This window comes from Sitodiplosis mosellana, unplaced genomic scaffold, assembly GCF_009176505.1.
Source record: "Sitodiplosis mosellana isolate CC-2019 unplaced genomic scaffold, AAFC_SMos_1.0 Smas_scaffold_6191, whole genome shotgun sequence".
Lineage (NCBI taxonomy): Eukaryota > Metazoa > Arthropoda > Insecta > Diptera > Cecidomyiidae > Sitodiplosis > Sitodiplosis mosellana.
In genome coordinates this window covers 1,646,085-1,670,311 of record NW_022601432.1, presented here as the reverse complement: position 1 = coordinate 1,670,311, position 24,227 = coordinate 1,646,085, and the positions used below count along the sequence as shown (strand labels likewise).

Genomic DNA, 24,227 nt, shown 5'->3' with positions numbered 1-24,227 from the left:
ATTGATAAAAGAGAAGAAAAAAAACATGTCGAAAGAAAAAAAAAACAGCAAAGAGATTGAAAATGAGCATATTGAATAAGACTCTTTTTTTATTCTGAACGGTTGAGGGCAAACGTAATACAGTGAACACACACACTACCCACACTGGACTCTTTTAATTTTTAACAAACAAAAAACAACAACCGAAACAGATCAATTGTGAAAATAACAATTAAGATTAAAAGGCAATAGAGAATTTTTGTTCTTTTTTTTTCAACTTGCTCGATTACATATATACATCCATCACCTCCAAATAACTTTTTACTAGTATATAAGTTTATTTTCACTTTTAATTTTCTCTTTTCTTTTTAAATTTTCCTTTTCTTCTTCTTAATTACAATTAATATCGAACACGACTCAAATGAATTTATCTTTAGCATTATAGTTATACAGAGAAAATTATGAACAAAAAAAAAAATATATAAAATTAATGTTTATAGTTAATAACCAAATGTTGTTTTTATTTGAGTTTCTCGTTGATTTTGGCTTTTGTTTTTTTTTCTCTTTCCTTTTTTTGGTTTATTTCATCAATTCGATCGATCGGACAAATGGTTGCTGCTTATTTCTTATGTAATTGCTTATTTCTGTTTGAATTTGTTCTTCTTGGTCACACATACTTTGTTTTGAATCATACGACTTCCGTTTTTTGTTTCTGGTGATCAATTGGTCCCAACGAAATGCACAACTAAAAATATTCGTGTCGTCTCCAACTCTCCATACTTTGCCACAGATTTGCTCACCATAAGAGAATAAAATGTGAACAAAAAATAACTAACGGTTTGTCGCTGAGAAATGTTTTGTACATAAAACTGCTACCATACGCACCCACCATGCAATGTTCCCTATATTTGATTCGATACGACTTACATGTAGAAAAATAATGCAATTTTCATCATTTTTTATCCACACTTTTCTTTTTTGAACAATTGTACAGTTTACAGGAGATCAAAACCTTTCACAACAGAGACAAAATTGCATTTTTAAGCTCAATCAAAAGTAACGACTTGAAAGGTTTAGGACCTGAACCAAGGTGAAGGTGAAAAAAAAAATCAACTGTTGGCGATTTTACGCAAACGATCAAAATGTTAATGTTAATCAAAATAGTTTGGGAAAAATCGCCCTCGAATCAATAGAACGAAGCAACTTTTTTCGTGCCCAAAAATTCTCTCTACTGTTCATGAAAATTTGAATATGACTTTCGACAGGATATAATTTACTTTTCTATCTAGAAGTTGTGGACCACAACATTTTAGTTCACTTCCAAAAAAATGACGAAATTTCCCATTCACACGTTGTGTGCGAAAATGAAAAGTCCATCTTATCCAACATTTGTTGAATTTCATTACTTGTTTTTAAAATTCAAATATGAATTTCACCAAATATTCCTGGTTCCAATAAGCGAATGTTTAGATAATTCTGTTGTTGCCTGATTTCGTTTACATATTAGCGATGAATCGCTGGTGTAAGAAAAGAGAGAAGAAAACCGACAACACTGTAAAATTATGAGAATATTAAGACACAGGAACAATGAATTTTATCAGCTTAAAATTTGACAGACAAACAAATGAACAAGATATCAATTAATTAATCGTGCATGTAAATAAAATGAAGGGCGATAGAAGAAGATTGGTTTGTCCACCTGTGTGAATGGAGTGAATGTCAAGCGACACAAACACTCACACACAGAGAGACACACACAAAAATGGAGTCGCCGTACCGTGTTGTTCATTCCGTTGTGAGCCTAAGCTACATGGAAGTTGTGAGCATCTAAGCGGTTTGTTGTTCATATAGAGGAATACAGCGTGTGTGTACACACGTTAGATCAAACGAGATAGAACCGTTTAAATTATGGCATATGTGTAAATATTTCTCAAGTAGTTTCGATATAGTAAAATAAAAGAAAAACAACAACCAGTATCATTTCAGTTAGGTTTTAGTCTCTCTTTCGAATCTCCAAAAAGAACAAAAAAACCGTAAAACAATCATTCCAAGTATTAAAAATTATTTCTGTCTTTCTCCTGCCCCTCCTATCCTTGAATGTAAACTATAATGCCAAACACACGCGCTCTGTCTACAATTTATCTAAGTTTCGAATCAAGTGAGAGTTACTGAATTGAATGAACAATTTCAATGAAAAACCAATAATTTAGATAGACATTTGTAGATAAATATAAATAAAGTAAACAAGAAAGAAAAGCGGAATAGACAAAGAGCAGTAAAAAGAGTTAGAAGATGATGATGAACAAGAAAGAAAAACAAAAATCACAAGAAAATACGTGAATCAAGCGACTCTCATAGGTTGGAAATGTTGCATTCATATGCAGGAAAAAAAACAACAAATAAAAACCAGATGAAACCGCCTAATTTTGACGAAAATGCCCCCCACTTCAAAATTACGGCAATTTCACATTGAATAATAATTAATATAAAGTCCATCCTTTTTCGTACGATAACAATGACAAGAAAAACAACAACAAAAACCAAATTATATTAAATATTTATGAATATATTATATATAAATATATAAACCAAGCAGAAAAAAAAAACTATTAAAAGATATTATTAACTGTATTTAATTGATGACGAAATTATGGAGAACTACCGAAACATTGTCCAACACAAAACTGATGGACGAAGAGAAATGAGGGAAAAGAAAAACAAAGACGCCGACAAACTAATTAAAAATTTACAAATTATTTGTGTCAAATATTTCTTAAAAATTAATAAAAAATTGATGAAAAATTGGACATTTGGCTTATACTTTTATTTTATTCTTTCATGGGAATGAAGTGAGACTTTTTCATTTGGTTTGTGTCGATATTTGACACAAATTGACATCTTCTGTGTTGAGATCGACAGATCGACCTACTTGTCCTGCAGAAAGATCCTCCTAGAAGAGAGTCCCGCATTGGATTCCGATGTATGAAGCATCAATGGATCGACCACAAAAATGTTTGGGATATGACTGGCTGGTGGTAGACTGGTAAATGTAAACACTTCAACACTTAAAAATTTGGAACATTTTTCTGTGCATTTTATTGAATTTCATGTTACTTTTCAGACTCTTTGCATCTTTTTTGTATAAATTTCATCATTTCTGCTCGGCGATATCAATTTCATTTCACTTTTCGACGAAAAAAAAAATGGGTAAAAAGGGAAAAAGAATTAAATTGTAATTGAAATTCATCTTCAAACCGTTTGGTGTTTGGGAAAAAAAATTTATTGGAAAAACCATCGAAAATGGCTAATAACGAACGCTTTCAACAGATGATCATTCAAACGATCATTTTCGCATTTTGCCTATTCTAACTAACTGTAACGTTCATAAACTGCAATACGATACAGAGCATTTGTTCAAATGCAATACGATACAGAGTTCAAATAAACGAGTTTGCCATATTTTTGGATCAAATGATATTTTGTCGAACAAGTGTGGCTGTCTATTTGGTTCGCTGTATTGATGTAGTTGCTGCCCAGCGTTGCTCTTTGAAAACACCGAGCATTTTGGTGGAAAAGCGTTTTCAAGTTGATTGTCAGGATTTACTCGACCTAAGTACACCTATGGACGGTTCTAATCGTTGCCATGGAACACATTTTCTACTTGAACCAGCGAAAGATGAAAAAAATAAGTAAAATGAAAGGAAACAAAAAAAAAGTCGAGCCGAAAACAAACGTTTAAATTATAGATGCATTCGACGGCACGTACAACAAAAGCAGTGGCGGCGACGGCAATGACAACACACTGCTATGCTATAGATATACAAAGTGTTGTGTGTATTTATAAATAAAACATCAAGACACACGGCACACATTTGTATATGCACACGCAATTTTCGCTGGCTGTGCACACACATCGATTGCTGACGAACGATGGCTAACAAGTAATAGTGCGTGTTGTAAGTTTTAGCGAGAGCCTACGTGAACTTCGGATGCTTGTTTGTGGCATCGGCGACGACGACGTTGTTGTTGTGTTGTGTTGAGTTTTCCATTTGAATGTTCTGTTGTTTCGGTTTTTTGTTCGACGACACCGTGTGTTTGTTTGTGAGTTTTGTGTGTGCACAACGAGAAGGGCATTTGCGGAAAAGTGCACACCACACCAATCGAGTGGCGAATATTTTACGTACGTTGTATCTGTCTGTTTTTCACTCTCTTCTTACAGCGTATATATATATATACATTCATTTTCGCACGGTTGGGTCGTGCGCTTTGTTGTCTACTTGTATGTGTCGGCTAAAAACTAACTCGGAAAATTGCTGCTGCTCCACTACAACACTGTCCCGTGTATTTGAAAGATATATACAGAGCGTGCCGCCGAACATTTTAAGCCAAAGGGAAAAAAAAGTCGAATGAATTTAGTATGTTCGAGGCTGCAATAGAAAGCGTGTCAGACCACCGTCTCATATTGTAAGAAACGATTTTTGTTGTTTATCGCTCTCGCCTGATTTTGAATAGTCCGCTCGGTTTCTTTCACACACGATAGTTTTTTTTTTCTCTTTTTGCTAGTTCGCCGTCTCGTTTTATTCTGTCGAATCCGGTTTGAGCTTTTGCTGCAAATCCAAATTCAACACAGCAAATAGTGTATTCAGTTCAGAGAGAAAAAAGACATTTAATTGATTTTCCAGTGTGAGAATTTGTATTTAAGATAGACTTTTGTGTTCATGTTCTTCTTTCGGTTGTTTCTTAAATTGTGGTGATTGAATTCATATTTGGATTTCGGTTGAGTTCGATGGAAACGTTCGTATAAAATACGAGCTGCGCGCGTATTTCGTGTGTGCGCGCACAGTATATATTAATCCATCCATATATCTATATCGTTTGTGAGTGAGTATTATTAGTTTGTCTCAGGCGAAACGGTGCGTGTGTCCGAGTTATTGAAAGCGGTTGCGGGTCGTCACAGATTTGCTCGAATGCAATTTCAATAGATTTCATTTACCTCATTTTGAATAAAATAGAAGGAAAAAAAAAACACACACACAATTTTTTTCGTTCGATTCGCGGCCGAATGTTTGTGTGCACGCGCGCATTGTACGTGCGTGTATCTGCTCACATATAGTGGATGCACAACTGAAAGGACAAAAAAGAAATGCTGTTGCATCGACGACGATGAAATCAAATTGAATTGAATTCAGTGATACACATTATGGGATTATGTGGCAATCAAATTAAATGCACCACTATCAACTCTCTATCTCTGTCTGTGTGTGTCGCACCATATCGATCAACCGAATTTTATTTATGATGATTTTAATCGATCGGGAGGAATTTCGATTGGACTGTAGCAACGACAAAATCGACAAGATGAAAAACAAAATCGGGCGTTTCGTCTAGCGCTCTCAATTTCGATGTGAATCGGAAATGGACTGTACAAAATTGCAATTGAAATTTTCTTTCATTCAACAAATCCGGCTGATGTGGCAACGTGCTTGAATTCGGAATGAGTTTCATTTATTTTACTTTCGCTCTCAATTCCGATTCGGTTTGTTGAAAATTTATCCAAATTCTGAAAGTAAAACGAAAACTATTCGGGAATTTCTATGACAGAGAAAGTGAGCAAGTTTGTGTGTGTGTGTGTGTTTTGGGCAATGATGATTTCACCGGGGCCTCGAATATTATTTTCGACGTTTAGCTCAATGCCAAAAATATCTTGTAAAACTCTCGTAAGACACACTCTCATTCTTCCGTTACTCACACGCGAGCTCACTCTCGCAATCGCTCACTCTTGCACGCTGTGTAGTGGCTCTTCGTTTCTCTCTCTCTCTCTCTCTCTCTCTCTCTCTCTCTATCTATCTCTCTCCGTCACGATTAGCGTATTTTTACAAGCTGATCATTGCGAACGTGTGTGCGATTTACTTTTGCTATGCGGCACACACAGACCACTGTGCGTACGTACACTTTTATTTCGACAAAGGATTATCTTTCGACCGCATAAGCAAACTGCACGTGCGTTCCGAAACGCTGTCCGACTCGCTGAGTCTGTGTTTTTTTTCCTCTTCGCTCGAGCTTTGAGCGCGTATTGGTACAGAAACGAAAGTTATTTCATCAAGACACTAGAAGAAGAAAGAGAGAGAGAGAGTGAGCGAATGGGAGAGAGAGGCAGAAAAAGAAGAAGAACGAATGAACGAACCGAAAAGAATAACATTATAAATATTTGAGAAATGAAACGCAACCTCATATGTAATCAATGTATTACTTAACAACGTCGCCCGTTGATCCCTGCGACTTATCACTGTAAATCTGTTTCGGTTTCAAATGGATGAAATCAAACACCAACAATCTTTGGTGGAAGAAAGAAAGGAAAGAGGAAAGAAGGGACATGAAACGCGGCGTACATGTGTGCATTCGGAATTAAAAGACATGCTTTTTCATTACTTTTACAGTAGGTCCAAGGCCAAGTTTGAAACCATTGCATACTGACTTTAATGCGGAAAAGTGGCCAAGACGTCTTTGCTCTTAATTTTTTAAGTGCTCAATTTTTTTTCAGCAAAAATTCCGCATTTAGAATGAAATTATTCAGTTTAAAAGCTTTATTACTTGACATACCCATTGATTACTCTTGGCCGCTTTTTCACCTCTATATATTTGTACATTTTTCGATGGAACATATTATTCAATCTTTCTGGTGTGGAAAGTTTAATTATTTAGCATGCAAAAAATGAACAAGCTGGGAGAGGTAGAGGCAGAGCGAGAGAGAGAGAGAGAGAGAGAGAGAGAGAGAGAGAGAGAGAGAGTGAAAGAGAGAGAGAGTGAAAGAGAGAAAAGGAGAGATTTGGACAGAAAATGAAGACAAAAACATAAACACACCGAGAGAAGCGAGAGATTCCAAGAGGTCATAATACATATTAACGCTCCAAAAGCAATGACGTTATGATTGTATACACAAGAGGAAAACGGAAAATTGACCTTTGCTCACGTTTTATCCGAGTTCAAGTTCGCTCCCTCTCATGGTTGTATTGCATGGAAAAGTGGCCCCTGTTTTCATGACTTTTCTATGCTTATGGTGTCAAGGAATTTGGGAGTGTATGTGTGTGAATGTGTCGTATACAATTGAATACTCTGTTGAATGGTGCCTTAGATTCGTTGATAATAATATCTGTTGTTCTATTTGTTCAACACTTTGTTTGGCGTTAATTTGTTTGTTTATTTTTCTTTAGCATTTGAGCATATGAAACAAAAGACCATATAGTTTGGAGAAATTTGCTCTAATTTTTATTTTCGTGCATTATTTATAAAGAAAAACTTCAAATTCATTAAAAAAAAAATTTAAATTTGATTGTAAACGTTCATTTTTTTTCTCCCGAAATTTCAGCAAGTCTGATAAAAGTTCTATGTGGCGTGTGAATAAAATTGTGAGAGAGTGAGAGAGAAAAAGGGAGAAGAATAACGCCAAAACGAAAAAAATCAAGTTCCAACTAAAAAAAAGAGAGAAGAAACCAAACCAAAAAAAAGTGTCCAAAACCGTGTGGTTATCGACAGTGGAAAAGAATCAATTAATTTAAGTCATGCCTAATCATTTTGCGCCGAATGGTAATTAGCCCCGGAAATAAAACCAAAATAATCTTATCAAGTGTCAACAATTTCCATCCCGCCTAATGTAAAAGTTCACATGGAATTTCGTTGTTTCAAAACCAAATTAAAATAAAAAAAAGCCCAATTCCTTAATCGAAAAGTATAGCGGTACGAAGAAAAAAGCAAAAAACATTTACGAATTAAAGTGAAGTGAGTTTGACGTTCAGCTGAACAATGGCTGAAGCGGAAGGAGGATCGGAGCAGGATGATGTCTCGTTCTTGCGTACGGTGAGTAAAACATTTACACGGAAAATTAAATCATAGTTTTTTTCTCGAAAAAGAGAACATCAATTCGAATGGATTGATTGAACGGAGCAAGAGGTCATTTGAATAATTACATTACAGGAAGACATGGTGTGCTTATCATGCACCGCCACCGGAGAACGTGTCATGCTTGCGGCCGAAGGTTTTGGCAATCGTCATTGTTTCCTCGAGAATATTGCCGATAAAAATGTGCCACCCGATTTGTCGCAGTGCGTGTTTGTCATCGAACAGGCGTTATCAGTGCGTGCATTGCAAGAATTGGTCACGGCCGCTGGTTCCGAATCGGTATGTATAATCGTTCGCATTCTTTTATCATTTCATCAGCCGAACCGAACACATACATTCAAAAAAAAAATGATCGACTCCAAATTTCTTTGCGCTCAAATGGATCTGTGAACAATTATTATTATTAATATATTATTTCTTATGTCACCTTCTGTCTGTGTCTCTTTCTGTTTCAAAAACATTGGCTTGCATTTTATTCACGGTGTGAATCTCATCAAATGTACCAATTCGAATAATGCGAATTTTGAGATACAAAAAAAGAAAGATGAAAAAAAGGGAAAAAACAAAACATTTTTGTGTTTAATTTTCTTTTTTTCGTTTTCGAATTGTTTCACACACTCTTGAGCTAGTATTTTTGTATTGTTCATTGATTCATACGGAAAATTCGTCGTACGACGGGAATGTGTTCAATCGGATTTGTGGTGTCGGTTACATCAAAAATCAGCTCGAAGCACACACACACACACACACCCAACAAAAAAAAACACGTTCGGTACAAATCTAGTTGGGCAACGATACAATTATAGATATATTCAGAGAGTTTTCGAGAATGAAGAATGAATGAACAACGTACAGAACGAACAAAAAAAAAACAAGGGCTCATACAAAAGAAAAAAGCCATTGCAAACGAGAGTGTTGAAATGAGGAAGTTTGTACAATAGAAGAGAGGAAAAAAGCAAATCACATAAACACGTCAAATTTGCACATAAATCTTTGGCAAAAATCAATTTTTAGACTAATTTTATGGAGCACTTAGTTGAATTTATGCATTATTCACCGTAACCGAAATTAGTGTATAATAAAAAACAAAATATGAAAATTAGCAATCGTAGACGATTTTCGCACACATTTTTAATTTTCAAATGAAGAAAACAAAAACAGATTTCAAACTATTATTTCGTTTCGTTTAATACACCAACACTGAAAATGATGTATAACTCTTTGTCTAAATCACATTTGTGATTATTACAGGAGGGTGAATCGTTAGTGAGTATATCGACACTAAACATATTTTCTCGTAGATTAGATTTTTTTCTTGAAACAATCAATTGAATCAATTTTCTTCCCGCCCGTTTGCTTTGGGATGGCTTTTCGTGGAGCGATTTCTTTTCGTTATCGATTCATAACCCCTCGATTGATATGATTAGCACCCCGTTTTCTTCCCATGTTGAGCTTGATGATGCGTGCTTGTGGTGCATATGATTTAGCTTTTATGCACCAATTTGATACAGCAACCGCTCAATTGACTCGCATATTTGTAGTTGGTTTTTAGCACATTATGCTTCTTCTTTGCATTTTGCACAATTTTCACTGAATAACGTTGATTCCATTGATTCGGGGAGTGCCTAACGGCTATACAATCAAACAATCCTTTATCTAAGCCGTGCGTTGATACACCTTTTGTTTCGAAATTCAGATTATCCAACCATTTTCAAAATTATGCCACATTCAAACGAACTATGATGATCATTAATCATGCAATATCGAACAAAGATTGAAACGATTGTTTGACCAATGGCATTTTCAATTGAAATAGCCTACATTCCATACATATGCATGCATTTCACACGGTTCAACTAATTTTTTTCTAAACAAAAAAATTCTATGTAGTACACCTAAAAATGTAGCAAATATTTTGCTGAAAACAATATCCAAGCTGCGTCTCTATGTCTATACCATTTACATTCAACTTTAATAAGCCATTTGTCTAACCATTCTTGAATCTCCTCCTCCCCAATATTGGTTCTTCACACCGACAAATAACAAATGTTTATGCATTCCAAACAGGGCAAAGGCACTGGATCTGGTCATCGAACGCTACTTTATGGCAATGCAATTCTTTTGCGTCATCAGAACAGTGATATGGTAAATAAAAACACATTTTCTACATTTTTTGTTGTATTTTCTGAAACAATGCATTTTTCTGTTTCATTTTTTTTTGTTTCCAGTATTTGGCTTGTTTGTCGACGTCTTCATCGAACGATAAGCTATCCTTTGACGTTGGTTTGCAGGAGCACAGTCAAGGCGAAGCCTGTTGGTGGACTGTTCATCCAGCCAGCAAACAACGTTCAGAAGGTGAAAAAGTTCGTGTTGGTGATGATTTGATTTTGGTCTCTGTTGCCACCGAACGTTACTTGGTATGCACCACTTTTTGTTTGCCTGGCCAAACAAAATGTTTTCATTGTCCCTATAATGAATTCGTTAATTCTTCAGACTATAAAAAAATAATTCACGTTTTTTCCTCAACAAAATTTCAGCACTCAACGAAAGAGAATGACCAATCGATTGTAAACGCTAGTTTCCATGTCACACATTGGTCGGTACAACCGTATGGAACTGGAATTTCGCGCATGAAATACGTCGGTTTCGTATTTGGTGGTGATGTCTTGCGATTTTTACACGGTGGCGATGAGTGTCTAACGATACCGGGAACATGGTCAAGAGAACCCGATCAGAAGTAATTTCCAATTTGAAACAGTTTTGTTCTTTTCATTTGTTTTTTCTTCGATTAAATATATAATTTCATTGAATTACAATGAATTTGAATAAAAAAAATTGAAATGATTTTCCTTCCAATTCGTCCATTTGTAGCATTGTGATTTATGAAGGTGGTTCAGTTATGTTACAAGCACGATCGCTATGGCGTCTCGAACTTGCGCGCACCAAATGGTCTGGCGGTTTCATCAACTGGTGTCATCCAATGCGAATTCGACACATTACAACCGGTCGATACTTGGGTGTGAATGAAAATAATGAGCTTTGCTTGGTAATTAACTTTCGTTGAACGTTTAAATTCGATCGAATATTTCTATGGAATGAGCACACAATTTAATCATGGAAAATTGAAAAAAAAAATGCTCGTTTAGGTGAAACAACAAGATGCAAGCATCGCAGCCACAACGTTCCGTCTGAGACAGTCAAAAGATGAAGCGATCAAGGATAAGCTTGAGGACAAGGACTTAGAGGTGATTGGTGCTCCAATCATTCGATACGGTGACACAGCTGTCATTCTACAGCATTGCGACTCCGAACTGTGGCTCAGTTACAAAAGTTACGAAACGAAACGGAAAGGCGTTGGCAAAGTGGAAGAGAAACAAGCCATTTTACACATTGAAGGTAAAATGGATGATTTTCTTGTTTTTGCGCGATCGCAAGAGGAGGAATCGAAAACAGCACGAGTTATTCGAAAATGCAGCAGTCTATTCACAAAGTTCATTAAGTAAGCATCGTTTTGGTATTTTATCGATAAAGAACGAGTGGATGTGAACGTCAGTTGTTTCGTATTCACCACGAAACCAATTGTTCATTGTAAATGATAAATGAAAAATTCTAAATTCATTTTACGTTTCAGTTCATTGGAAACATTGCAACAAAACCGTCGTCATTCGATGTTCTTCCTGTCAGTGAATTTAGGCGAAATAGTCATGTGTTTAGAGGATTTAATCACTTACTTTTGCCAACCGGAAGATAATATGGGTTTGTATCTATACGTTTGCATTCAATTTCCCAACGGGAAAAATTCTGTATTCATTCAATCGTTCGAAATTGTAGAACACGAGGAAAAACAAAACCGTTTTCGTGCCTTACGCAATCGTCAAGATCTGTTCCAAGAAGAAGGTGTTCTGAATCTCATTCTAGAGGGCATCGACAAAATGAATGTGATTACATCACAGGGTTTTTTGGCCGGTTTTTTGGTTGGCGACGAAAGTGGCACGAATTGGGATTTGATTACGGGATATTTATATCAATTGTTAGCGGCTATCATCAAGGGCAATCACACCAATTGCGCCCAATTCGCCAATACAAATCGATTGAATTGGCTATTTTCACGGCTGGGCTCGCAAGCATCGAGCGAAGGATCCGGTATGCTTGACGTATTGCATTGTGTATTGATTGATTCACCGGAAGCATTGAATATGATGCGAGACGAACATATCAAAGTTATCATCAGTTTGCTTGAGAAGCACGGCCGTGATCCAAAAGTATTGGAGGTTTTATGCTCACTGTGTGTGGGCAATGGAGTTGCTGTACGTTCGTCGCAAAATAACATTTGCGATTATCTATTGCCCGGCAAAAATTTGCTGCTTCAAACGCAGCTAGTCGACCATGTGGCGAGGTAAGCAATGAATTTCAAAGTAAAACTTAGTTCTATTTCAATAGCAAATCCCGAAATGATATGAAAAATGCAATGAAATTGAACTATATTCGCAGCATTCGTCCAAATATTTTTGTGGGTCGTGTTGACGGCTCGGCAACATATCAAAAATGGTATTTTGAAGTGACAATGGATCATATTGAGCAAAAAACGCACATGACACCGCATTTAAGAATTGGTTGGGCCAACACAACGGGATATGTGCCATATCCGGGTGGTGGCAAGAAATGGGGCGGCAATGGTGTTGGCGATGACCTGTATTCATTTGGTTTTGACGGTGCATTTCTTTGGACCGGCGGCAAAAAGACGGCTGTTCTCCAGGATATACCGCTTGAACCGTACATTCGCAAAGGAGACGTTATCGGCGTTGCACTTGACTTAAATGTGCCCATCATTTATTTCACATTCAATGGCCTCAAAGTGAAAGGAACGTTCCGTAATTTCAATCTCGATGGAATGTTCTTCCCAGTCATGAGTTGCTCATCAAAACTCAGGTAATTGATTTTCCCGCGTTTTTTTGATGAAATCATTCTTATTAAACACTTACTTTTAACCAAAATTGACTTGATATTGTTTCAGTTGTCGCTTTTTGCTTGGTGGAGATCATGGTCGTTTGAAATACGCACCTCCATTTGGATTTTCACCATTAGTTCAATGCCTGATGCCACATCAAATATTGAGTTTGGATCCATGCTTTTATTTTGGCAATTTGAACAAAAACGTTATCGCCGGCCCATGGCTTATCGAAGACGATACAGCATTCGTTCCGAATCCAGTCGATACGTCAACAGTAACTTTGCCATCGTCTGTCGATACAATCAAGGATAAATTGGCTGAAAATATCCATGAGATGTGGGCATTGAATAAAATTGAAGCCGGTTGGATGTGGGGAGAACGTCGTGATGATCTTCATCGTATTCATCCGTGCTTAACGCATTTCGATAAATTGCCCGCCGCCGAAAAACGATACGATTGCCAATTGGCCGTACAAACATTGAAGTGAGTTATGATTTTTTTTTTTAGATTGAAAAGCTAAGAAAAAAAGACTTTTTTTCATCTAATTTGTGAAGAATTTGACCAATTTTACCTTTTTCATTTCATACAAAAGGGTTTCCGAATTATAAACATTTTCATATCTTAATTTTAAAATACATCATGTCAATTCTGAAAAAATGTAAACAATTCCCTCGTATTTTCCACCCAGAACAATAATTGCCATTGGTTACTACATAACAATGGATAGGCCACCGGCAAGAATCCGTCCGATTCGTTTGCCGAACGAACCGTTCATGCAAGCGAACGGTTACAAACCGGCGCCACTTGATTTAAGTGCCGTTACATTAACGCCAAAACTTGAAGAGTTGGTCGATCAGCTGGCCGAAAATACGCACAATTTATGGGCAAAAGAACGTATACAACAAGGTTGGACCTATGGATTGAATGAGGATTCCGAAACGTTGCGTAGTCCCCATTTAGTTCCGTATAGCAAAGTCGATGATGCAATTAAGAAAGCCAATCGAGATACGGCCTCCGAAACGGTTCGAACCCTTTTGGTGTACGGTTACAATTTGGATCCACCGACCGGTGAAGGTAACGAAGCGTTGCTTGCTGAGGCATTACGCCAGAAATTTTCCGCATTTCGCACGTATCGAGTGGAGAGAAATTATTCGGTAACATCCGGAAAATGGTATTTTGAATTTGAAGTGCTCACAACGGGCCCAATGAGAGTGAGTAACTTTTCGCTTGTTTATCGAAATAACATGACCGAAATTTCGCCTTTCAAGATGGTTCAGTCACAAACAAGAGAGGTGCTAAGAAAAGATTCCGAATCTTTTTCTAGGTTGGTTGGGCACGCGCTGATGCCAATCCAGGTGTGATGCTTGGTGCTGAGGATTCATCATGGGCATTCGATGGCTATAATGTAAGTGTTTTATCAGCACATTGAAAATTATTTGTAAATTTGAGGTAATCATTGAAGAAAGAGAAGAAAACGAGACAAAGAAAAGCAAAATAAAGAACAGGAGAAAAGGAAGGACGATAGAGAGAAAAGAAAGTGATATGGACAGTTGAACAATTTTATGTCCAATCAGAGTAGTTCATATTTTAACGATAGAGACAGAGCTAATGTGCGAGCATAGAAATTGAGAGCAGAATGAATATATGCTACCATCTTTCGACTGTTACATTCGCATTTATCCATGTATTTATTATTGACACATAAACTAAATATTTGCTGAAATACGCGAAATAGGTCAACAAGTCACAAAACCGAACAAAATACCGTACGCGAAACAAAAAATAACAACAAAAAGAAGAGGGAAAAAAAACAAATGCTCATCTAGAGAGTGAGAGAAAACGTTGAAACATAGACATTTTAATATTCCTAGTGGTTAGTACATAAAGAATATAATTAGTTGTTTTATAAAGACTAGCGTCTCAGGCAATCGAAGCGAGCACAATGCGAACAGAATCAAAAACAACAACAACATCGTTAGATGCGTGTATTTTTAGATTAGACGCGTAGCATAAAAAAAAACGCGCGCACACAGTCTAGCAACAGCTAAAAGTAAACAGAAGAGAGAAGCAAAAAAAACACCAAAAATCAAATGAAACGAAACCAAATAGCACTCATTACAGAGAGACGACTAAAACAATTTACCATATAAATGATTTGTTTAGAGACAATGAAATGCTCGCAGGCAAGGTGAATTCAGATGCACATTTGTTCGCCCCTGACTCATCACATTCAACTCCAAATTCTAGCCTAGGATGATTACAGTAGGGTTTATAAATTCATTTATTTTTTCTCCGCAAATTCGGAAAACAAGTTTAGAAAATAATTTAAATTATATAATCAATCAATCAATAAGACCAAATCCAAAAATAAAAACTGAATAAAAAAAAACCAATTGCATACAACGTTCATATAGGAAGAAAAAGTGTATGCCGGCTCGTACGAGTCATTTGGCAAACAATGGCAACCAGGCGATGTAGTTGGCGTCTTCCTTGATTTGGTCGATCATACAATCAGTAAGGCAGCAAAGCAAACAATTAGCAAAACAACCGATTTCTGTTTATTTATTTATTTTGTCATTCAACTAATTTCTCTAATTTTGTGTGAATGCCTAATCGAGTTTTTCATTTTAACAAAACCAGAAGAAATAAAAAATTACTCTTATAATACACCTCAAATAGTTGCTATTTTATCGGTTTTTCAGTTTAAAATAATGAGCTTATTTCTTTTCTCTTTCACACACACATACACACACATACAATTTAAAAATCAAGCAATTTTATCTGTAACTTTGCCTCATCAACAATTATTATGCAACATTTTGTTGGTTTATATCTGTGCAGCTCTTCACACATACACACACATTTTGCGTGACGTTTTGCTTTGGCTTAAGTAAAAACGGAACTAATACCCAAAATAACCATATGTTTGGTACAATGTGAACATTGCCATGCAATTTAACAAACGAAATTTATGTTTTTTCTTGTCATTTTAAGCATGTCGTTCACAATTTCTGTAAATAATGCTTAAGATTCGCTTAATGTGCAAAGTGCTCATGTTTTTGTGTAGATGAGAATAAGCAATGGTTCAAACACACTGATAAAAAAAAATTTCTTCATGAATTTTGTGTAAAGGTTTCTCGTTGAATGGAGAACTATTGATGGATGCACTTGGTGGTGAAACCACATTTGCTGATGTAACGGCTGCCGAGGGTGTTGGTTTTGTGCCCGCATTCACACTTGGCGTTGGACAAAAAGCGCGCCTTGTCTATGGCCAAAATGTTGATTCGCTGAAATACTTTACCACTTGCGGTTTACAGGAAGGTTACGAACCATTTTGTGTGTAAGTTTTTTTTTTTACCCACACATTGCCTTCATATCCATTTATGGACGACCATTTTACTATGCATTAAAAAATATTTATAGAAACATGCGGCGACCAGTTACACATTGGTATACAAAAGAGCAGCCAATTTTCGAGAATACCGAAGAAATGATTGATTGTCGCATTGATGTAACACGTATCCCGGGTGGTGCTGACACACCGCCATGCCTGAAAATTTCGCACAACACATTTGAAACGATGGAAAAAGCGAATTGGGAATTTTTGCGTTTATCACTTCCGGTTACGTGTAGCGCTGATTTTATTCCGGAACAAGAAAAGGCACGACGATGGGAAGAAATTAAGCTGCGGTAAGACAATTAGATTAACAAAGTTTAGATTAAGTGATTTTTGAATACATTTGCGATTTATAGTCAACATCGTTTAGCGGCTGAAGTAGAAAGACAAGAATCCATGCAGAATCCATCGCATATGGATCACATCATGCAGGGCGGTTTTACAATGAATGATATCAAAGGATTGCATCGTTTTGGTGAGGAAGCCGTCGAAGCTGATGAACAAATGATGATGAATCCATCGCGTCCACCACGAAAGGGATCGGTGAGCCGTGGCAGCCCAACGTATGATATAATGGCTCGATCAACGAGCGCTTTAGACATTGACACCTTCCACACGGATGGCGATGATAAATTGGAGAAGAAACGTGGTCGAAGTCCATTTAAATTTTTCAAGAAAGGTCGAAGTCAAAGCAAGGATAAAAAGTCAAAATCACCGCCTGATCGCAATAGAGGACGTGGAACATGTAAATTTTTTTGTGGATATTCTTTGAATTCTACAGATTGATTGCATTTTTAATCGTTGTTTTTTTTTCTCAGCGGTCGGTCGAAGCACTTCACCACAAGGATTGAGAGCTCCAACGGTTCGCATATCTGATGTAATTTTTTGTTTTTCATCAAACCTGAAAAAAAGATCTTATCTAACATATGTATTTTTTTTATTGTTGAAAAAAAAAACAACTTGATTGTTATAGGCTGATTTGCGTGGAGGTCCACCGCCACAGTTAGAACGACCAAGCAACAAAACGATGACAATAAGTAATCTAAGTTCTCAGGGCATTGAATCGATTGGCAATGAAGTTTATGATGCTGAGTGCCTTAAAATGATCAACGAATACTTCTACGGTGTTCGAATTTTTCCCGGACAAGATCCAACGCATGTTTACGTTGGCTGGGTAACAACGCAATATCATTTGCACAGCAAAGAATTCAATCGCGACAAAGTGCGACGTATTTCGGTATTCATGGAAGATGAATATGAGCAGCCAATTGATCGTGTTGATCGGCAAAGTTGCTATATGGTCCGTGCTGACGAACTGTTTAATGAAGTGTCACAAGATGCATCCGGAAAAGGTGCTACGCAAGGCATGTTTGTTGGTTGTTTCGTCGACACAGCCACTGGTACCATCAAATTCACGTGCGAAGGAAAAGTCACTTCACATCGTTGGCAAATGGAACCGGACACCAAACTTTTCCCAGCCATTTTCGTTGAGGCGACCAGCAAGGAAATTCTTCAAATTGAATTGGGCCGAACACCGACAACACTTCCACTTTCAGCGGCCGTTTTACCAACCAGCGATAAGCATGTGAATCCACAGTTTCCACCACGTCTCAAAGTTCAGTGCCTGAAACCACAGCAATGGGCTCGTGTACCAAATCAAACGCTTCAAGTGCACGCACTCAAATTGTCCGATCTTCGCGGTTGGTCAATGCTTTGCGAAGATCCCGTGTCAATGCTTGCACTTCATATTCCAGAAGAAGATCGATGCATTGACATTCTTGAGCTTATCGAACTGGATAAGTTGCTCGCCTTCCATTCGTATACACTTACACTGTATGCAGCACTCTGTTTCCAATCGAACTACCGAGCTGCCCATGCTCTATGCTTGCATGTCGATCAAAAGCAATTACTCTATGCCATCAAATCGGAGTACATGAGCGGACCTCTGCGGCAAGGTTTCTACGACTTGTTGATTGCACTCCATTTGGAATCACATGCCAACACGATGTAAGCCATTTTGGAACATTTATTTGATGAAACACGATGAAATTGATCACCGAACGAAAGAATTCTTTTCTAATGATTTTACTTTTACTTTCGCCGTGAAACAGGGAAGTGTGCAAGAATGAGTTCATCATCCCACTTGGAACCGAATTAATCGATATGTACGGAGATGAAGAAATGAGGCATTCGTTACGATCACTAAAAACTGAATCCGTCCTGCCGCAGCTTCGTATGACGGATATAGTGTATGTATATCGCTTGAAAGTGTATTGAAGTACCTTTCAAATCACGGCGTTCAATGAGTTTGAAAAATTGAAAAGAAAAGTTTTTTTTTTCTCGAATAAATGATTTCAACTGAACAGTCACACTCCATATGAACGTGATATCGAAATAACTCCATCAAAAGATAGATCATTTTTTTTAAATCTAAATTATTGACCCAAAAAATTGACAACCAATGACTAAATCAGAATCTTTGCACGTGAATCGTAAGCCAATATCGGTCAATTTTTGAAAATTGGATGCTCAATAAATATGTTTGATTCAGGGTTTAAATTAATTTAAACATTCAAATCGTTCATAGAATCTCCTGTGATGATTTATGTTTTTGTTCATTTCGTAAGATCCATATGTTTAATAACCATTATATGAATCTGTTTCTCTATCCAAAGCCACATCATTTTAATTATTTAAAATTTTCTTACTTTATTTTTATGTTGTCCGTTTGCATGATGTTACTCTCTGTGTACTCTGTGCCTGTGCCTGTGTCACTCTTTTTATCACTCTGTGTGTGTATATAATACCGCCTACTTATCATAACCGATATGCGAAAAATACCAAACAAATACCACAATACCTCACCTAAATCAACCAACCAAAAACAAATCAATCGACATCAACGGCTACCAAAAAAAAAAACCACAAAAACAAAACCATACCACCAAATAAAATCAATCCTCTATAGAGATATATATAGCCAACCTCAAATTATACCTTCAGCAAATGAAAATGCTTTCAGTGAACCGATACCAACCATCGATGCACTCTACTCGCCCAAATTCCCATTGGAAGAGGTACGGGATTTTGTGATGGAAGCATTGCTCGAAGCGGTCGAAGTGAATCAAGTGCACAATCGTGATCCGATCGGATGGTCAAATGAAAATCTCTTTTTGTAAGTTAAATTGCAAACATGTTCAACTTTGAAATTTTCTCTTCTTTCTTTCTCTAATGAAATTTCAATTGAAATTTATAAAATAATTTTCTAATTCTTGTTCCGTTCCACTTTCTCGTACAGGCCATTATTGAAGTTAATCGATCGTTTGTTGCTGGTTGGAATCGTAACGGATAATGATGTGCAAAAGTTATTGATTATGATTGATCCGGAAACGTGGAATTCCGATTTCGATGTAGAGGGTAAAGATGAGCATCGCAAAGGATTGCTAACAATGAAAATGGCCGAAGGTGCCAAATTGCAAATGTGCTATTTGCTGCATCATTTCAGCGATATTCAATTGAGACATCGTGTCGAAAGTATTGTTGCATTTTCGCATGATTTCGTTGGTGATTTGCAAACCGATCAGTTGCGTCGTTACATTGAGATAAAACAGTCTGATTTACCAAGTGCCATAGCGGCAAAGAAAACACGTGAATACCGTTGCCCGCCGCGCGAACAAATGAATGCCATTTTAGGTTTCAAAGAATTGGAACCAGATGATATCGAGAATTGCCCGTGTGGCATTGAATTAAAGAATAGTTTCCTTGAATTTCATGAGAATCTATTGACGAAAGTTTCATTGACCGCCCTAGAAGAACCGGAAGAACCAGATGAAACAAACGAAGAAAAGCCATCCGCATTGACGAAACTGTACAATTTAATAAATGCTGTAAAAGATGCCGATGAAAAAGTGGAAGAACTATCGAAAGAGCCAGAGAAGAAGACACCGGAGGAAAACTTTCGCAAAGTATTGATTAGAACGATTGTCGGCTGGGCAGGCGAATCACAAATTGAAAATCCGACATTGATACGCGAAATGTTTAGTTTGCTAGTGCGTCAGTACGATACAGTGGGTGAATTGATACGCGGATTGGAAAAAACCTATGTCATCAATAGCAAGACGAAGGTGGATGTGGCTGGTATGTGGATTGGATTAAGTCAAATACGTGCCTTATTGCCGGTACAAATGAGCCAAGAAGAAGAGGAATTGATGCGAACACGCTTATGGAAATTGGTGAACAACCATACATTCTTCCAGCATCCGGATTTGATTCGCATTTTGCGCGTTCACGAAAACGTAATGGCGGTGATGATGAACACACTGGGTCGTCGAGCTCAAGCGCAAAGCGATGCACCGACCATTACTGAAGGTGGTGAAATGCCGGTCAAAGAAAAGGATACGTCCCACGAAATGGTTGTGGCTTGTTGTCGTTTCCTTTGCTATTTCTGTCGAACCAGTCGTCAAAATCAAAAGGCGATGTTTGATCATTTCGATTTCCTGCTAGAAAATTCAAATATTTTGCTGTCACGACCCAGTTTACGTGGATCAACGCCACTCGATGTGGCCTATTCAAGTTTAATGGAAAATACGGAGTTGGCACTTGCGCTACGTGAACATTATTTGGAAAAAATTGCCGTTTATTTGTCACGTTGTGGACTGCAAAGCAACTCAGAATTGATTGAAAAGGGTTATCCGGATTTGGGCTGGGATCCAGTTGAAGGTGAACGTTACTTAGATTTTCTTCGGTTCTGTGTTTGGGTGAACGGCGAATCGGTGGAAGAAAATGCCAATTTGGTGATTCGTTTGTTGATTCGACGACCAGAATGTTTGGGACCGGCATTGCGTGGCGAAGGTGAAGGTTTATTGCGTGCAATCATTGATGCAAATAAAATGTCCGAGCGCATTTCCGATCGCCGTAAATTGCAAGATGAAGCCGAAGGAACAATGAACGGATTGAACTTTGTTCATCCATTGCCCGAAGGTGACGACGATGAAGATTACATTGATACGGGTGCAGCTATTTTAAGTTTTTACTGTACACTCGTCGATTTGTTGGGACGTTGTGCTCCAGAACCATCGGTCATTGACCAAGGCAAAAATGAGTCGCTTCGGGCTCGTGCCATTTTGAGATCATTGGTTCCATGTGAAGATTTACAAGGTGTTTTGAGCCTAAAATTCACACTACATCAACCGGCACCAGGTGAGGATAGACCAAAATCCGATATGCCATCCGGATTGTTACCGGGTCACAAACAAAGCATCGTTCTTTTCTTGGAACGTGTTTACGGAATCGAAACGCATGATCTTTTCTATCGCATTCTTGAAGATGCATTCTTACCGGACTTGAGAACAGCCACCATGCTCGATAAGGTATCTACATTGATTTTTCGCCATTGAAATTATCTGAAACCGATTTCATTTCGACATTTTCTCATATTTTAGAATGATGGAAGCGAAAGCCAAATGGAGCTATCAATGAACCGTTACATTGGACTCTCAATACTACCACTGCTCATCAAACACTCGAAATTTTACCAAGAAGCGGAGAATTATGGCAGTCTATTGGATGCCACACTGCACACAGTCTATCTATTGTCAAAGAATCGAATGTTAACAAAGGGACAGCGTGAAGCTGTGTCTGATTTCTTGGTTGCCTTAACAGCGTCAATGCAACCAGCTATGCTGTTGAAACTATTGCGTAAGCTGACTGTTGATGTGTCCAAATTGTCTGAGTATACAACGGTTGCACTGCGGGTAAGCATTTACCTGTTTAATTATCTAAATGAAAAATGAAAATTTTAAAGGGTTAATTCCGTTTCTTTCAAATTTTAGCTATTGACACTGCACTACGAACGATGTGCAAAATATTATGGTTCAAGTCATGGTCAGGCCACATACGGAGCAGCATCGGACGAAGAAAAACGATTGACAATGATGTTGTTCTCCAATATTTTCGATTCACTCAGTAACATGGACTATGATCCAGAATTATTTGGTAAAGCATTGCCATGTCTAATTGCAATCGGTTGTGCATTGCCACCCGATTATTCGTTGCCACAAAAATCGGACGATGATTTCTATGGCAAAAATTCCGGTAATCCAGATCAACCGCAATACCGGCCCGAACCAATCAACACATCGATGATTTCACTCGATAATGATTTGAATTCGATCGTGCAAAAATTCAGCGAACACTATCATGATGCGTGGGCAAGCCGAAAAATGGAAACTGGTTGGACGTATGGCGATTCATGGTCAGATGCAAATAAAACACATCCACGGCTTAAACCATATAGTATGCTAAATGACTATGTAAGTTTTGGTTGTTTTTTTTTTTCTTGAGAGTTTATTTTGACTTTTGATAAAATCGTTTGAGATTTCATGATTTTTCACCCCAAATAAAAATTCTACATAAACGTTGTAGGAACGCGAGCGCTACAAGGAACCAGTGAGGGAGAGTTTGAAGGCATTGCTCGCTTTGAACTGGACCGTTGAGCACGCCGATGTTGATGCACCGCCATCACATCGTGGATCAACGAGACGCCAATCGAAACCAAATATTGTAAGCTCCGACAGTTCGGACAACTGCATGACTATTTCCTTACAATACTTCCACTTTAATGAATATTCCAAATTTAACAAATTCTTCATGTAAAAAAGACCCAAAACATTTATTTCTAATGGGAATTTTTCTGTCTTTCCAATTTAAACGTTCCTTCCTCGTACGATCCGGCCCGTTTTTCATCTATGTGGGATGTACACAAAATTTGTTAATCCAATCCTCTGCACTAAAACCAACTACATGTGTTTGTGTTTGAAAAAAAAAACCTTTCGTTGTGAACAAAATAAAATTCCAAATTATTACGCAAAAAAAAAACAAATACAAACAAAGCATGAGGATTTCCGGGATTTCCAGAGTGATGGCAACGCATTTAACTACAATCCACATCCGGTTGATATGACGAACTTGACATTGAATCGTGAAATGCAAAATATGGCCGAGAGATTGGCCGAAAATTCGCATGACATTTGGGCGAAGAAGAAACGTGAGGAGATTGATACATGCGGTGGTGCTATTCATCCGCAACTGGTTCCATACGATCTGTTGACCGACAAAGAGAAACGCAAGGATCGTGAGCGATCACAAGAATTCTTGAAGTATATGCAGTATCAAGGATTGAAGCTTCACAAGTGAGTAGGAAACATAAATTTTAATTTTCTGTTTCAGTTTTTCTTCAAATAATTTTTTCCCAAATGAGTTTGCTCTACGAGGGTCGTTTTTTAATTACCCGGACTAGGCAAGAAAACGAAATAGCTTTTTGTTCATATATATTTATTTTTCAACATAGTCTCCACCCGAGGCGATACACTTTTCCCAGCGATGTTCTAACGCTAAGATTCCAGTTTTGTAGTGGTCGGCGTCAAGACCTCCAAAATACCCATTTACAGCAACAATTACTTCATCATCGTCGTTGAATCTTTTTCCTCCGAGCCATTTTTTGAGATTTGGAAAGAGGTGGAAATCGCACGGGGCTAAATCCGGTGAATACGCTGGATGCGGCAACACTTCGTATCGTAATTCGTGTATTTTTGCCATTGTAACGGCCGATTTGTGAGATGACGCATTATCTCTGTGAAAGAGAACTTTTTTCTTTTGCAAATGCGGCCGCTTAACCTTGATTTCATCGTCCAAACGGTCCAATAAAGTGGCATAATATGGTCCGGTGATTGTTTTACCACGCTCCAAATAGTCGATGAAAATAACACCGCGAGCATCCCAAAATACAGTGGCCATAATCTTTCCCGCCGATAATACCATTTTTGCCTTCTTTGGAGCCGATTCACCTTTTTTAACCCATTGTTTTGACTGATTTTTTGTCTCTGGTGTATAGTGGTGAGCCCAAGTCTCATCTGTGGTTATGAATCGACGCAAAAATTCATCAGGATTTGGAAAGATTGTCAAACACTGCTCTGAAATGTCCATTCGATCGTGTTTTTGAAGCGG

The 24,227-nt window shown here is 37.6% G+C and overlaps 2 protein-coding genes across 19 annotated transcripts in view; one reads left to right on the top strand and one right to left on the bottom strand.

The window, feature by feature from the left end:
- The window catches only part of LOC129576687 (cytochrome c oxidase assembly factor 5), a 152,660-nt gene that overhangs the window by 51,728 nt on the left and 76,705 nt on the right, over positions 1-24,227 (bottom strand). The window lies entirely within an intron of this gene.
- LOC129576674 (ryanodine receptor) overlaps positions 4,324-24,227 on the top strand; it is a 30,918-nt gene continuing 11,014 nt past the window's right edge. For 4 of the 18 annotated variants that reach the window (XM_055462076.1, XM_055462070.1, XM_055462074.1 and 1 more), the window contains exons 1-28: positions 4,324-4,443; positions 7,346-7,833; positions 7,951-8,154; positions 9,127-9,141; positions 9,943-10,020; positions 10,104-10,292; positions 10,413-10,612; positions 10,747-10,921; positions 11,022-11,374; positions 11,507-11,631; positions 11,707-12,271; positions 12,367-12,804; positions 12,890-13,309; positions 13,515-14,037; positions 14,151-14,231; positions 15,241-15,340; positions 15,959-16,166; positions 16,250-16,516; positions 16,580-16,968; positions 17,042-17,100; positions 17,197-18,230; positions 18,335-18,472; positions 19,192-19,398; positions 19,522-21,592; positions 21,665-21,976; positions 22,055-22,534; positions 22,647-22,784; positions 23,115-23,413. In XM_055462076.1, coding sequence (XP_055318051.1) covers positions 7,780-7,833; positions 7,951-8,154; positions 9,127-9,141; positions 9,943-10,020; positions 10,104-10,292; positions 10,413-10,612; positions 10,747-10,921; positions 11,022-11,374; positions 11,507-11,631; positions 11,707-12,271; positions 12,367-12,804; positions 12,890-13,309; positions 13,515-14,037; positions 14,151-14,231; positions 15,241-15,340; positions 15,959-16,166; positions 16,250-16,516; positions 16,580-16,968; positions 17,042-17,100; positions 17,197-18,230; positions 18,335-18,472; positions 19,192-19,398; positions 19,522-21,592; positions 21,665-21,976; positions 22,055-22,534; positions 22,647-22,784; positions 23,115-23,413 — 9,122 coding nt within the window. In that variant the 5' untranslated portion in view covers positions 4,324-4,443; positions 7,346-7,779. Of the gene's footprint in view, positions 4,444-4,534; positions 4,663-4,727; positions 4,861-7,345; positions 7,834-7,950; positions 8,155-9,126; positions 9,142-9,942; positions 10,021-10,103; positions 10,293-10,412; positions 10,613-10,746; positions 10,922-11,021; positions 11,375-11,506; positions 11,632-11,706; positions 12,272-12,366; positions 12,805-12,889; positions 13,310-13,514; positions 14,038-14,150; positions 14,232-15,240; positions 15,341-15,958; positions 16,167-16,249; positions 16,517-16,579; positions 16,969-17,041; positions 17,101-17,196; positions 18,231-18,334; positions 18,473-19,191; positions 19,399-19,521; positions 21,593-21,664; positions 21,977-22,054; positions 22,535-22,646; positions 22,785-23,114; positions 23,414-24,227 lie in introns of those variants that run through there. The other 14 variants (XM_055462083.1, XM_055462084.1, XM_055462071.1 and 11 more) reach the window with 10 other exon arrangements.